The sequence below is a fragment of the Rhinatrema bivittatum genome, chromosome 3 (assembly GCF_901001135.1).
Source record: "Rhinatrema bivittatum chromosome 3, aRhiBiv1.1, whole genome shotgun sequence".
Classification (NCBI taxonomy): Eukaryota; Metazoa; Chordata; class Amphibia; order Gymnophiona; family Rhinatrematidae; genus Rhinatrema; species Rhinatrema bivittatum.
This window is the reverse complement of record NC_042617.1, coordinates 551,611,200-551,625,026: the sequence shown is the minus strand read 5'-3', so window position 1 is coordinate 551,625,026 and position 13,827 is coordinate 551,611,200. Positions and strand designations below refer to the sequence as shown.

General features: G+C 42.0%; 1 protein-coding gene across 1 annotated transcript in view; it reads left to right on the top strand.

Annotated features, from left to right (window-relative positions):
- Positions 1-5,210, top strand: part of NUS1 (NUS1 dehydrodolichyl diphosphate synthase subunit) — a 60,333-nt gene extending 55,123 nt beyond the window's left edge. Inside the window, exon 5 of the mRNA XM_029596435.1 lies at positions 4,951-5,210. Coding sequence (XP_029452295.1) covers positions 4,951-5,041 — 91 coding nt within the window. The 3' untranslated portion in view covers positions 5,042-5,210. The remainder of the gene's footprint in view (positions 1-4,950) is intronic.
- The last annotated feature ends 8,617 nt before the right edge of the window (positions 5,211-13,827 follow it).

The window sequence follows — 13,827 nt, the reverse complement described above, 5'->3', positions numbered from 1 at the left end:
TGTAACTTATGGGGGTCACAACAGAAAGCAGTGGGGTTTGAACTTCGATTTCAGACTGTTAGTCTTGGGTGGAAGAGTAGTCTAATGGTCAGAGCAGCAGACTACGAACCAGGGAAGCCAGGGTTCAAATCCTGCTGATACTCCTTTTGACCTTGGGCAAGCCTCTTCACCCTCCATTATCTCAGGTGGTAAGCTTACAGGCCAATGCAATTGGGAGCGCTCAGCAGAGCGCACGATATAACCTCCAGCTGTATGTACAAAATGTGTGCTCAGAGCTGTACATATTTCTTAGTGTCCTCTGATGTAAATCCCCTGCTAATCCAAGTTGAAGTAAATGGCTAATGTTGGTCTATGGGAGGAAACTGCAGTTCTGGCGCTGGGACTTGTACTTGAGATTTTAAGAGCAGAAAGCATGCTTTGTGTGTGAAACATTTTCTGTGAATAAATCAAATACAGGTCCTAGCACTCTGGTGAAGAGCTCAAGTTATGCGTCCCACAAAAGATCTGCTAACTCAGTTAGGTAAACAAGTTATACTCCTAACTCTGCTCTTAACATCACACAGAGCACTTTTTTGTGTACATAAAGTATACTTTGTGTGGAAAACGTGATTTGTGTACCTTGATCATGATTTGCTGTGTGCTAAGACTTTTTTTTTTTTATTATTTTTGCAAACATTTTCTGGTTTGTGTACAATTTTTTTTTTTTAAGCTCCAGATGCATTACCATACTGATAGCTTATTGCATTAAGAGTTTAAAAACAAACAAAACAAAAAAGCTTGTGTGTGACTGTGCACTGAATTTCAGAACACAGTTCTAGCGCTCAGCTTTTTGCATCGGCCCCTTAAATTGAGAGGGGACTGTACCTATATGTAATCTGCCTTGAAGTGGCTGACCAGTCAGGAAAGGTGGAATATAAATCAGAATTGGGGTGCAGAAGAAAGGTTCCCTCCGAGGCCGCTCCAATTTTGGAGTGGCCTCGGAGGGAATGGAAGAAGGCTGCGTGGCTCGGCATGCACAAGTGTGCACCCCCTTGCGCGTGCCGACCCCAGATTTTATAACATGCCTTGCGCATGTTATAAAATTGGGTGTAGATTTCTGCGCAACGGGTTGCGTGCACAAATCTACACCCATGCCTAAATCTTAAAATCCGGCCCTAAACTTTTTGCACCTATCAAGGGTCTGTGAGGATCATGTGGTGTGGGGTTGTTTTTTTTTTTTTTTTGGGGGGGGGGGCAAATCCCCATATTTTATAAATGTGTGCACGATTATGCTAACTAATAGCTTTTTTTTTTTGTTTGGCATCTGATCCATAGCAAATTGTTAGATTTCAAGGGGGCCAAGAGAAGCTTCATAGGCATTTTTTCCAGATCCATGTGTGCATGTGCATTCCAGGAAGGAAGCTCAATTATTTCTGTGTGAACTTCATTTTTCTTTTTTAAAAAATAGAAAAATAAATTTAAAAAATTGGAGTATATTTGAGGTTTTCCATTAGTAAAGCACAAGCATGCATACCTACCCCTGAAGTTTGGGCCTCTTTATGCTTTTCAGATTTTCTGTATATTGTCAGTGAGGTTTAGTATAAATAGCAATCCCCAGAGGTTTTCAGGTTTATGTAAGCAGATGCAGTTCTGAGTGTCAGTGAAAACAGCTCTGTGCTCCAAATGGAGCATATGTTGTGGACTGCAGAGTTTTTATCAATATGTCTTTCATCCACTAAATGGTAGCACTACTCATCACTGGCTTATGTTCCTGGATGAAGGCCTGGGAGGAATGATCTATAAACTATACCAGTGGTTCTCAATCTCCTTTCTATCAAGTCACACCTGAGAGATGATGCTCACATGCATGACACACTGAACACATGACCATCATGGGACTCCTGTGGATGCAGAGCAGATGCTTACATGAGTCCCTCTCTTCCTAACAATGGGTGCAGAGCAGAACCAAGACACTTCCCTGTACAACTCGCCATACAAAAAGATATTCTGATTCTGGTGTCTTGTTAATAACAGCATCACAAACTCCCTCCACTACCAGGTGTATTGTACAATAATACAAACAAACTCCACTCTGTACATTTGTCAAACCTGCCATACTTCAGCAGCACTAACTCCAAGAAATGAAACAGCAATAGCCCTACCCATGAAAAGGCAGCAGTTCACCACTAGTGCAATATAATATGGAGAAAATACAACAAGTAAAGCTGATACAAACCTCCTAGTAAAGTACCTCATCTTAGTCACATACACACAGACCTGCCTTCACCAAATATAGAATAAAAGACCACAAATTACAAAACAAAGCCTGGAATGGAAACCCCAAGACCAACACCTGCATGCAGTGCAAGACTGGAGACCTGAAACAAAAATATATTTCCTCTTTCACTAAGCAAAGTTCAAAGAGAAGAAATGCATATTCTCAAAACTGACATAGTATGACCCTTGTACCCAGTCACTCCCCTCCATGCCTCTCACGTCTCCAACTACTCAGTCATCTCTTCACATGCTTATATCCCTATCTTTCTGCCCTTCCCTCTTCCCTTCCCTACACAGAATACATCTAACCACCTCTTTCCTACTCCTTCCTGCTCAACATCCTCCACTCCCTGCTTCTTCTCCTCCTTCCTGCTCAACATCCTCCACTCCCTGCTTCTATCTCCCCCAACCCAGCTGCCCCACACCTCCATCTCTCCACTCCCTATCTCCCCATGCCTTCCAGTCCAGCAGACTCTTGAACTCTTCTCTTCCCACGCCTTCCTGCCCAGTACATTTCCCCCTCCTGGCTCCCAGCCAGCAGAAAAGACTTGACCAATCCAGAGTCTCCCTCCCTACTTTATCAACAGCAGATGAGGGGAAGATGAGGAAGGCAGCAGCGGCTCCACAGAGCATGCACCTTTCTCCCTTATGCTCCTGCTTTCACATCCAGGCCCCATGGGGTGAAGAGAACATCAGCAACCTCACTGCCAGGCAGAGGAAGATAAAATTGGTGTCCTGCCAGGACCATATGAACAGGAGTTGGTGATATCGCGTTCTGATCTGGATGAAGGGAAGAGGGAGCAACCTTCCACTGACTAGGAAGAGGAGAAGGAAGCAAGAGCAGTTTCCTGTCATATCCAGTAAAAGTCAGCCATCTTCTGCCCGGTCTGATGAGGAAAGATTAGTCTTGTGGTGGCTTTGCGACACACCTCCCAGGACTTCACGATACACTAGTGTGTCCTGACACACCTGTTGAGAACCACTGAACTATACAGTCTTTGTACAGCAAGGACTAGGAGCACTTTTTCTTTTCATTATTAGTTGACAGGGCTTCTTCTGAGCTCGGGTGTGTTTCTCTTTAGCTGCCCACTGACCTCCCCTTGGAACTTCTCTACTGAGAATGTGCAGTTTTGGCTACCTCTGAGGCAGTGCCTTCAAGTCACCGTTCTTTGCTCTCACAGCAACTGCACTGAATTTCTGGAGCTGCAGAAGCTTTTTTTTTTTTTTTTTTCCTCGCAGGTGTCTGAAGGTTTTATTTTCTCCCTCATGTACCTGTTTAGGTAGTTTTTGTGTATTTCAGTGAGTTCTTGCTTTTTAATACTTTATTCTATGGGTCGCATGGTGTGCGGGCCTAGTGCAGCCTGGCTGAAGTTTTTTGTTTTAAGCAAATAATGCTGCCCAGCAACTTTATAACTGTTTTTTATTCTTTCCCTTTCTTGGTTGTCTCATGGGACCTGCAGTTTGCAGAATTGCTGTGTGGTTAGGCTAGGCCTCTAACCTGGGGACCTTCCAGAGTCCTCATCCTCCCAGTTGCATGAGATTTTTGTCTGTCTGCTGGGCATTCAAGCATCCTTCTTGCTTTTTCTGTTGCGTTGTTTACCCATTTGGCTACTTTAAGATCACTGGATATGATCCCGCTCTTGTTTTGTGCACAGAACTTCACCCCCTCTACTGTACTGCTCCCTATGGTTTTTGCAACCCAAATGCTTAACAATATTTTTGTTAGGTTTGTTTGCAGACTGATTTATTGTATTTTTAAAATTCCTGTACACAATTTTGGGCGACCTCCGTAAGGCTGGGAATGCGGTCTAGAAAATAAAACAAAATTGCAGTGCTCGTACAGAGATTAGTTATATACTGTGCTGTAACAAAAGGTGCATATTCTAACGTGGATCACCGTTTTATCTAAAGGAATGTAACATGACAGAGCACAGTAATGGGAAGAGTTCTCTTTTCCTTTCCCAAAGAGGGTCTAGGGATGCAAAACTTCCAAGCCTTCAGAGGAAGAGATTCTCTAGCCAGGGACATCTTTGTGAGAGCTGAGCACTGCTGTATGGGGAAGGAAAGGTAGGGCTAGTACACAGTGAAGTAACCCCCATATAAGGAAGGAGAAACTCTCTCAAAAGGTCACCAGAATGAAAATCTGCTGATTAGGAACTGAGGTGGCTCAGGTCTTCCAGTTGATGGGGGAGATAATGAAATATGCTGAGAAATGTGCAAAATCAAGACCTGTGTGTTGGATTCTTAAGGAAAATGTGTAATCAGCAGGAAGGCCGGGCTGGTGGGGGTTATGACAACAGTGGGGTGAGTGGGAGACGCAGGCTGCTGAGTTTAAAGTGAATTGCCAAAGACTTGAAGGAAAAAAAACCAAACAAACTATGGCAGACTGTATGCAAGTTACACAAATTAAGCCCAGCTTTCTTTATTATATTGGTGTTTAATTTATTTACAGTAATTGCTGTGTTAATTCTTTTACTTAAGTAGTACACTTTGGAATCCTTAATTTTATTTTCAAGCCTCAGTTGCGTCTGACATGCATGCAACACACAGGCTGAATTCTGGGTGTTACTCTGGAGTAAGCTGCCATGTGTCCTGTACATCTGTCCCTTAAAAATGAAAAAGTAAGCAAAATGAAGTGATACGTTTATTCATTCCCTTTAATTGTTTTTTTTTTTCTGCCTCCTTCCCTTGCAGTTCATTGCCTTCGTACCTGAGCATCAGCTACAATGACTTTTTCTCTGCTCTGCATCATTTTGCAGCTTGCGAGCAGCGTCTGGGAAAGTGACATCTTGCCCACATACAACAACGCTGAATCAACTCCCCAGGGAAGGGCCTTGGTATTCACCGTGTTCACGGGCATCGGTGCTCCCTGCAAAGCCCAGTTGAGATCTCTTCTTTCCACCCCTCCTTTAATTTATCCACAAACTCAATAAAGTGTCTTACCTTACTACAAAGAGATTCTCAAAGTGTCTGTCTGAGAGTCAGCTTCATGGAGAACATGGAGGAGACGGGATGTGGACAAGCACACTCTTGATTTGTAGAGTGTCTGGGGCTTGTCAGAAGTATCACCATTCAGCAACCCTTCTACTACCCCCAATCCATCTCCTTTTTTGATGCCCAAAAATGTTTATAACATGATGGCATTTCTTTGCTGTCTGAAGAAAGTTTCAGATCTGAGTTATTACTACGACGACACTGTAGATTTTTTTTATTTTAAATATTCTCGGAGGGAGAATATTTGTGGTCAGATGTCTGCCTAGTAGTTCTATCTCTGTAGTTAAGCCCTTCTTTTTTTTTTTTTTTTTTTTTGTAGACACGTTGACCTGTTTTTGTGTTAGCATATTGAAGACTGCAGTAGGATCAAGTGAAAGGTGGCCAGCAAACAGTAAATACGTGTTATGTAGCTTTGGGTACATAAGTTCAGTGACTCGGATCTGCACCTGACTGTAGGGGAAGGGTCTACGAAATTCAAAGCCTGGGCTGGCTTGGCCGAATGGCAGTATTGTGCCCTGCTTGTGCGGAGAAGCTGGGTTTGATTCCCAAATCGGGTCTCTTGCTCCCTGAATCGGTCTGAGCTGGGAGTCCCAGTCGTCATACAGCAGGGATACCAAGTAACAAAGATTGAGAGCCCACGATTGCAGGGTTCCAGGAGGAACCCTGGCATGTGGCCCCCTGGCTAAGGATGCTTCTGTGGTTGGGCAAGGTAAGTTTGGGGGAGGGGGGGCAATATGTGGGCGGTTGCAAATCATGGCACTGGGCCAGGTTTTGTACAGGAATCCTAAAAGCAGGAGGGAACTGCCTCCTCCCTCTCTTTACCTCCTCTAGGTGCTTCCCCCCCCCCCCCCCAACACCAAAATAAAGATTTACGGCCTGGTAAAAATTCAGAATACGTGGAAGTCCAATTCAGATTTAACATGTGTTGCTTGCATATGTTCATCCTTTACAGGTGTATGTTATCTGTCTGTGGGAGCCACAGCAGGCTTTAAGTTTTCAATTGGGTCCTAAGTCAACTGAAGAGAAATAAAAGTATCTCTGAACAAATTGAGTAGAAATTGTTTTTGTCAGCAGGTGTTGGAAGTGAATTTGTTTGTGGAATAGGCAGTTATTTTTTTTGTTTTTTTTTTTTTTATATTAACAAGTAGTTAAGTCTAGTCTTGTTGGAAAAGAAATAGCATAGTGCATTAGATTCTTTTTTTTCTTCATTCTGTCCATTTTGTAATTGTCATAAAAATCGACTTTGCCCTCTGCCACTTGATCTCCTTTGAATTTAAACTGCATTAGTTTAGCTTCAGATGTGTGCCTGCAGTGAGGCCACTGGTTGGGAGTCTGCTTCTTGGAGGTTTGCATATAGTGAAGGGGGTAACATGAGGCCACCTGCAGCCTTTCTCAGGGTGCGACCCAATGTCTTGGGCAGCAGGATAGGATGGGACAACACCTTTTCCCACTCTACCATCCGCCCTCACATTCTCTGGAACAGTGAATCAAGAAGTCTACATGGCATGCGTGCATTGTAGCAGTTCACACGGCTTCATTGCTTCTCATGGCTCGGTGACTGCAAATCTCAGCCTTTGCATCTGCTTAGAGTAAGTGTCTCTAGCCTGAATGTGCATTTACTCTGCTTGGGGGGGGGGGGGGAGGGTCACACTTACGTTTGTCAGAAAAGGGAAACTAATTTCCCAGGTGAAACCTTTTTTTTTTTTTTTTTTTTAAATGTATAATTTTATTAGCCTGCCTTTTCCAAATGATGCAGAAGGCAGGTTACATCATTATTAGTTATAATTCCCTTCCTCAAAGAGCTTGTAATATAAGCGGGTGTCCGAAGGCAATGGGAAATATTGAGTTGCTCAAGGTCACAAGGATGTCGGTGAGGGAGGATGAGATTTTAACTCTGGTTTCTCTGGTTCTCGGCTCATTACTCTAACCAATAGGCTACTCCACTAGAGACTTTGAATTTTCCTCTTGTTTCTGGCTCTTGGTGGTATGAAACAGGCAGGTTCTGCCCGCCTTCACTATTGGCAGACTTTTTTTTTTAAAGGCACATTTAATCAGAAGGGCAGCCTTGCCATCTGTGCACATATATCAGTGGCCCTCTCTGAACTAATTTCCCTTAAATTTGGGAGTTGGGTCTCTTTGAGGTGGGAGAGCATGCCTGCCAAATTTTAGCCACATCTGTGCATGGGTAGAGCCCCCAGTACATCTATGGTTAGAGAGCAGGGGCCTATCCACTGCCTTGTACATTCTTCACAAACTAAGAAACATAACCATTTTGTTGAAGCGAACACTTATCCAACTTGTTTTTCTTCTGTGGAATGTGGTTTTAAAGTGCCATTGGAGAATGCAATTCCTGTTTCTTCCCGAGGAAAAGTGAGGCCTTTAGTGAAGTCTGTTAATTGTCAGAATACATGGAACAATGGATCTAAAACAGTTCTACTGCCTGTACTGGTAGAACTGTAAGCAAATACTTTTTTAAAATTTTTATTTTTTTAAATGCTATGTATTAATGTTATAACCCCATAATGGGGCACATTAGAGGTATGTTTTGTACCCTAAAAAAATTAGGCTGAAATGTACCTTTTTAAACTTTTTTTTTTTGTTTTGTTTTTATAAAATCTGAAATTCTTAATTTTTTCTTCTGGCCCTGTTTAGTTTAAATGATTTAAAATTTGTAATGCTTTTTTTTCACTTAGCTGTTGCAAGTTGGCATCTTGTTCAAAGGGGAATGGTTGTCTTTCTGCTCAGGCTATAACAGTGTATGATTTTTAACACAGTAATATATAACCACAGTCAAATTCTATTTGCTATATTCATAGTTTTGAGATAGTATCCAGTTCACCTAACACAGAAACCATTTTGTTTGGTGATATCATGAATAATAGATTTTCATTTACACGCAGTCCCCCTCCAGCAGTCAAGTGTGTGTTTTTTTAAGCCGTTTTAAGAAGATGCAAATTCTCAGCTATATTCAGATGATATCGTTCTGCTTTAGAATTTGTTCTAACGCAGAGGTGAAGCAACTCCAGTCCATGAGTGCTACAAGATATCCACCCTGAATGATATCATGCATATTCGTTGTGGATATCCTGAAAATCCAACCGGTTTATGGCACGCAAGGACTGGAGTTGCCTACCCACCATTATGTTGTAGTATGTCAAACTTTGTGTTATAAGAGCTAAAATGATTGTCCTTCTTGTGTCATCGGCTCCTTTGGCTTCCTTGTACCTGTGAATGTTTTATATTATGTACAATACTAAAAGGTTTAGTTATGGGAAAATTGTACAGACTGGTCGTATTGTATTCCTTACCTTTAGAAGTTTTAGCTAGCACATTGTTTTGTTTTTCGTCGGGTAGGATTTTGAAAAATTTTTCTCAGTGGACAAGCAAGGCAGTAATCAACCACACCAGTGGGTGAATGACATCCAACATTGCCCAGATGGATAAGTGTTCTCAGAGCTCAGAAAATGAAGGTTTTTCTGAGCATGTGCAGGAGCTGCCCCATGTGTGACAGGATGTTTTGCTATCTCTCAAGCTGCTAGTCAGTTTTTCAGTAACTTGTTTTACCAACATGTCAGCTTTTTCTTTTCACAAATCTCCCCAAAAAAGTTTAATTTCTTTCCTCTAAATTTAACTTCACCTCAATGCTCTTCACCATGGCAGATATAGCACACCAGACTTTAAAAGATTGGCCCTATTGCTCCTCCAGAATTACCTTATCTAACCGCTTTTGGCCACTGTTTGCTATTTGGGGCTGCTGCATAATATACCAGAATGTGCTGCCTCTGCCTGAATGTCCCCTGGGGCCGAAAGATGTAGAGGCTACATCTTAAATTATTTTCAAGCTTCAGGAACGAAGCTGAGCTGACCATTGCCTGAACTGAAAAGGCAAGAGTCCTCTTGCTAAATGCCGTGTTTCAAAGTCTCCGGGTTGGTGCCATTTCCCTTCCAGTAAAAGAGGGAGAAGCTGCATGCTTTGGTGCTGAACCACTTAGGAAGCAAGGCAGGCCCTGTTGGTAACAACAAGTTATTGAGGGCAATGCCTTTGGCACCATCACTCTTTGGCACAGATTTCACTAATGCCATCAACAAGTAAAGTTAAGAGCTGCTCCGGGGGTGGGGGGGAGAGGAGCGCCTCAAGCATGGGGAGACTTCAGTGCTACTTTCCTTCAACAAGGTACAGAGGCAGGTAAGGTAAGAGAAGGCAGCCCCTGGACACCACAGGGTGCTGAGCTTCAGCCTCATCTCACCCTTTCCTTGTTTTTTGATGCCCCAAGAGCCCTTTCTGAATGCCTGAGGAGCCACTCTGACTCCTGTTCCTTCCTCTGGGGCCCCATGGCCCCTCCTCTTCTACCCCCTTACTTGTCCTTTAATGTCCCAGGACTCCCTCACCCTCACTTTGGAGTTGGTGCTAAGCTTGCTGGCTGTGGCCAGCATCTGCTCAGTCTTTCTCCAGATATTTGTGTTTCTTGATCAGCATTTCCTCAGTCTCTTGCAGGTGGCCCAGCAATTCCTGGAGGTTCGGACCCCCTCAACTGAGGGAATAGCCACCCTGGCCACTGCTTCTATTTCAAATCGCAATAACACAGATACCTTGAAGCAAGGATGGGGAGCTCATCTAAATATTTTGTTCTCAAGAAACTTGGACTCCACAGGAAAGATTAACCTCAGCTGTAGATGATTCATGTGTAGAATTTAGTGTACTAAAAGTATGTTTGGTTAAAAGAAAGTGGTGCTGATCCACACAACTAAGAAGCAGCATTCTGTTTTGAAGCAGAATGGGCTCTTGCAGTGTTTGTCAAGAACCCTGCAAGTTATGGAAATGGGTGTTTTCTCTGAACATGTACCTGATAGCATATCCACTATTTCATTTTGGTTCCCAGGGAGATACAGTTAAGTTGCCAACTACAACCATACAAATGGTCATTAAACCACCATTAACTGTTTCAACTTTTGAGCGCTCTGTTTATTTCTTTGCAGCGCCACTGAACAGTAAGACGCTAGCAAAGAACATTTTAATGACAGATGCATTTTCAGTACCTTGGAATTGGGGCTTTCCCTCAGATCCCACTTACCAGTAAAAATTCAGAGGTGAAGAAGGGGGGGAAAGGTGTAATTGTGATAGTGTTTTTTGGCTACATCAAATTTGATTTCCATTGTTTAAACGCCTAGCTGTTTAGCGGCCAGTAAAATTGAGAATATTTATGATCTCTGATAACTCAGATCAATAGGAAGTATCCCAATCTTCAGTCTTTAGTTCTGATTGCATGGGTATTGACACTTAACTAGTCTCTTCTGTGCAGTTGCTTGCTTAAAGCAAGTAAGTTTATTCTCGTATGAAGAAAATACTCTACCAGAAGATCTTTTAACTTTAAGTGGAAATGTTTTAACTGTCTGCTGCTCACTGCTCAATCAGGATCTCTTTAAACCTTCTGTTACCCTCTTACTTCAAAACCTTTTATGCTTGTCTGACTCAAGATTAAAAACTCAATCACGGTTCATTTTCGTGCTATAGACGCATACCACCGGAAGTTGGGAGGAATTCAGTCTCCCAGCAACAGAGTTGCCATATTCATGAAAGGCCTAAGTCATTTAACATCTATGTAAAGCTCCTCTTACTCCTTGGGGTCTCTAAATATAGTTCATACTCGGCTCATGAAATCACCATTTGAGCCTCTAGTGACAGCAGAATAAAAATTCATTTATTTATTTATTTATTTAGTGATTCTTATATACCGCAGCACGTAACAATATACATCACCTCATCTTTTTGACAATTGTAGCTCACTCTAAGGGCAGAAGTACAGTTGTGCTCACTAAGTTTACAGACCCCTGGCAGAATTTGTAAGATGTGTAGCATTTTAAGAAAACATGATCAGGCAAAACATGTCTGTTTTTAATGTTTCAAATTATACTATTATGAATCATAGACTAACACAATCATTAAACTATAGTAATAAAGGAAATAATAAAATGGTCGTGTTTAAAATTTTGCATACCCTTAGTTCTTAACTTTTGCATCAGTGACAGCTTGCAGTCTTTTGCGATAGTTGTGAATGAGGCCCTTTATTTTTCTCATGTGGTAAAGCAGCCCATTCCTCTTGGCAAAAAGCCTCCAGATCCTGTAAATTCTTTGGTTCTCTAGCATGAACTGCAAGTCTGAGTTCTCCTAAAAGGGGGGTTTATTAGTTGTATTGAGTTGAGTTATGAATTGTATTGCTATAAGTAATGTATACACATGTAATGTTTTTTGTGAAAATGAATAAAGATATGTTAAAAAAAGAAAAAAAAAAAAGGTGGCTCAATGTTGAGGTCAGGAGACTGTGGTGGCCACTCCAGACCCTTCAATTTCTTCTGCTGCAGGGTCGACTTGGCCTTGTGTTTCTGATTATTGTCATGTTGGAAAGTCCAAGTGTGCCCCATGTGCAGCTTCCTGGCTGATGAATGCAAATTCTCCAATATCTTCTGATAAGATGCTGCATTCATCCTGCCATCAATTTTCACTAAATCCCATGTGCCGCTGTAGCTCACACACCCCTAAAACAGCAGAGCTCCACCTCCATGCTTCACGGTAGGGATGGTGGGCTTCTCTGTTGACTCCTCTCCAAAAATAGGGTTAGATTTTCAAAGGGGTACGCGCGTATCCCCCCCCCCCCCCCCGCGCGCCGAGCCTATTTTGCATAGGCTTGGCGGCGCGTGTAAGTCCCGGGGCTTGCAAAACGGGGCGGTCGGGGGCATGGCCAGGGGTGCGGTTAGGGATTGGGGGTGTGTCCGGGGGGGGCGGTTTGGGGGCATGGCCGAGTCCTCCAAGGAATGACTAGGTGTGTGGAAACTTTTTTTTCATTTGAACCAGTTTTTTAAACCAACAATTTTTGCGTGCCAGTATTAGTGTTGCAATTCTGTATATGACACAGAGAAAAATTTATGAGCAACTATGTAAAACCTGTGAGTGATGCTCTGAAATGTATGAGCAGTTGCTCATGTGCTCAGCTTAGAGGGAACTATGATTGTAAGCTGGCTATTTTGTGGTGTTGATGTAGCAAAGGCTTTTTTCTGGCAACGCTACCATGCAGCCTATTTTTGTTCAAGTATTTCCTTATTGTGCATGCTGAAACACCCACGCCACTTTGTTTCAGAGAAGCCTGATTTCAGTAGAAGTTGCTTATGGGTTTTGTTTTGCATCCTGATACATTTCCTGGCAGTTGTCTGAAATCTTTCTTGGTCTACCTGACCATAGTTTGGTATTAACAGACTTCATAATTTCCCACTTCTTGATCAGTACTATTCAAATTCTGATTGGCATTTTTGAATCTTTGGATATCTTTTTATATCCTTTGTCTGATTTATAAAGTTGAACTACTTTTGCTGGCAGATCCTTTGACAGTTCGTTTGCTTTCCCCATGCTTCAGCAATCACCAGAGTCAGTGCATCCGTGGATGAAATGCACAAAGATTTCTGAAGAGCTAAGAAACTCAGGTATAGGTGTAGATACATATCCTTCCTTGCAATCTCAACCTGTGTGTGTCATCTTGAATGTATATTATCAGCATAAACATTCAAGGGTTTGCAAACCTTTGAACAGGACCATCTTATTTCCTTTATTGCTATGGTTTGTTTAATGATTGTGCTATTCTATGATGCATAATAGTTTAATTTGAGACACATTAAAAATGACATGTTTTGTCTGATCACTCATGTTTTCTTAAAATGAATGCTACACATCTTACAAATTCTGCCAGGGGGATGTAAACTTATGATCACAACTCTAACAAGCTCTAGTCTCATATTATCCACCCAAATTTTCCATTACATTAGTTTTGACAATTAATCCTAAACTTTGCCCAAAGTAGTCTTTCCAATTCATTTAAATCCATCCATTGTATTGTCTTTTTTTTCTCAAGATCATATTCTATAAGGGAAAACAGGCTATTTGTACATTGAACTGCAGAAGAGTATTAGTATTCTGTTTGTGAGAACCAAGTCTTACAGAAAGTCTTCATAACTGTTCATACTCAAGCTACTGAAACGGATTCTCTCTTGCAAAAAAAACTCTTCCCATGTGGATTTGTGATTGAAGTTGCTGTCCTGATTATAATAATAAATGCAAAGTAAGATAAAACTCAATCAAGTCAGGGCTACAGCAGCTTCCCTTTGCTCCATCTCTATAGAATATATCTGCAAGGCTGCCACCTGATCTTCTGTACATACCTTTACTAGTTATTACTGCCTAGAAAGCATTCATCAATAGTTTTGGCCAAGCAGCTCTCGAGCTTATAATTCCTTCAGCCTCTAATAAAATATGGGTTGCATGTTCTGCTGTTCATAAAAAGAAATACTTATTATGCAGTCTTTAGCATTGAAGGTCTCGCTTGTGTGGTTGATCACAGTCCTGTTTTGTCCGTGGAGAAAGCAAAATTGCTTAACTGAAATGGGTGTTTGCCATAGATAGCAGGACAAATCTGTCACAAAATCCTATCTTCCTGAGTTGAAGGTTAGGTTGCTACAGAAACTGAGAAGACTCGCACAGAAGCAACTGCATGGGAGCACTCGTGCATGCTCAGAAAACCCCCTCGAGTTTTC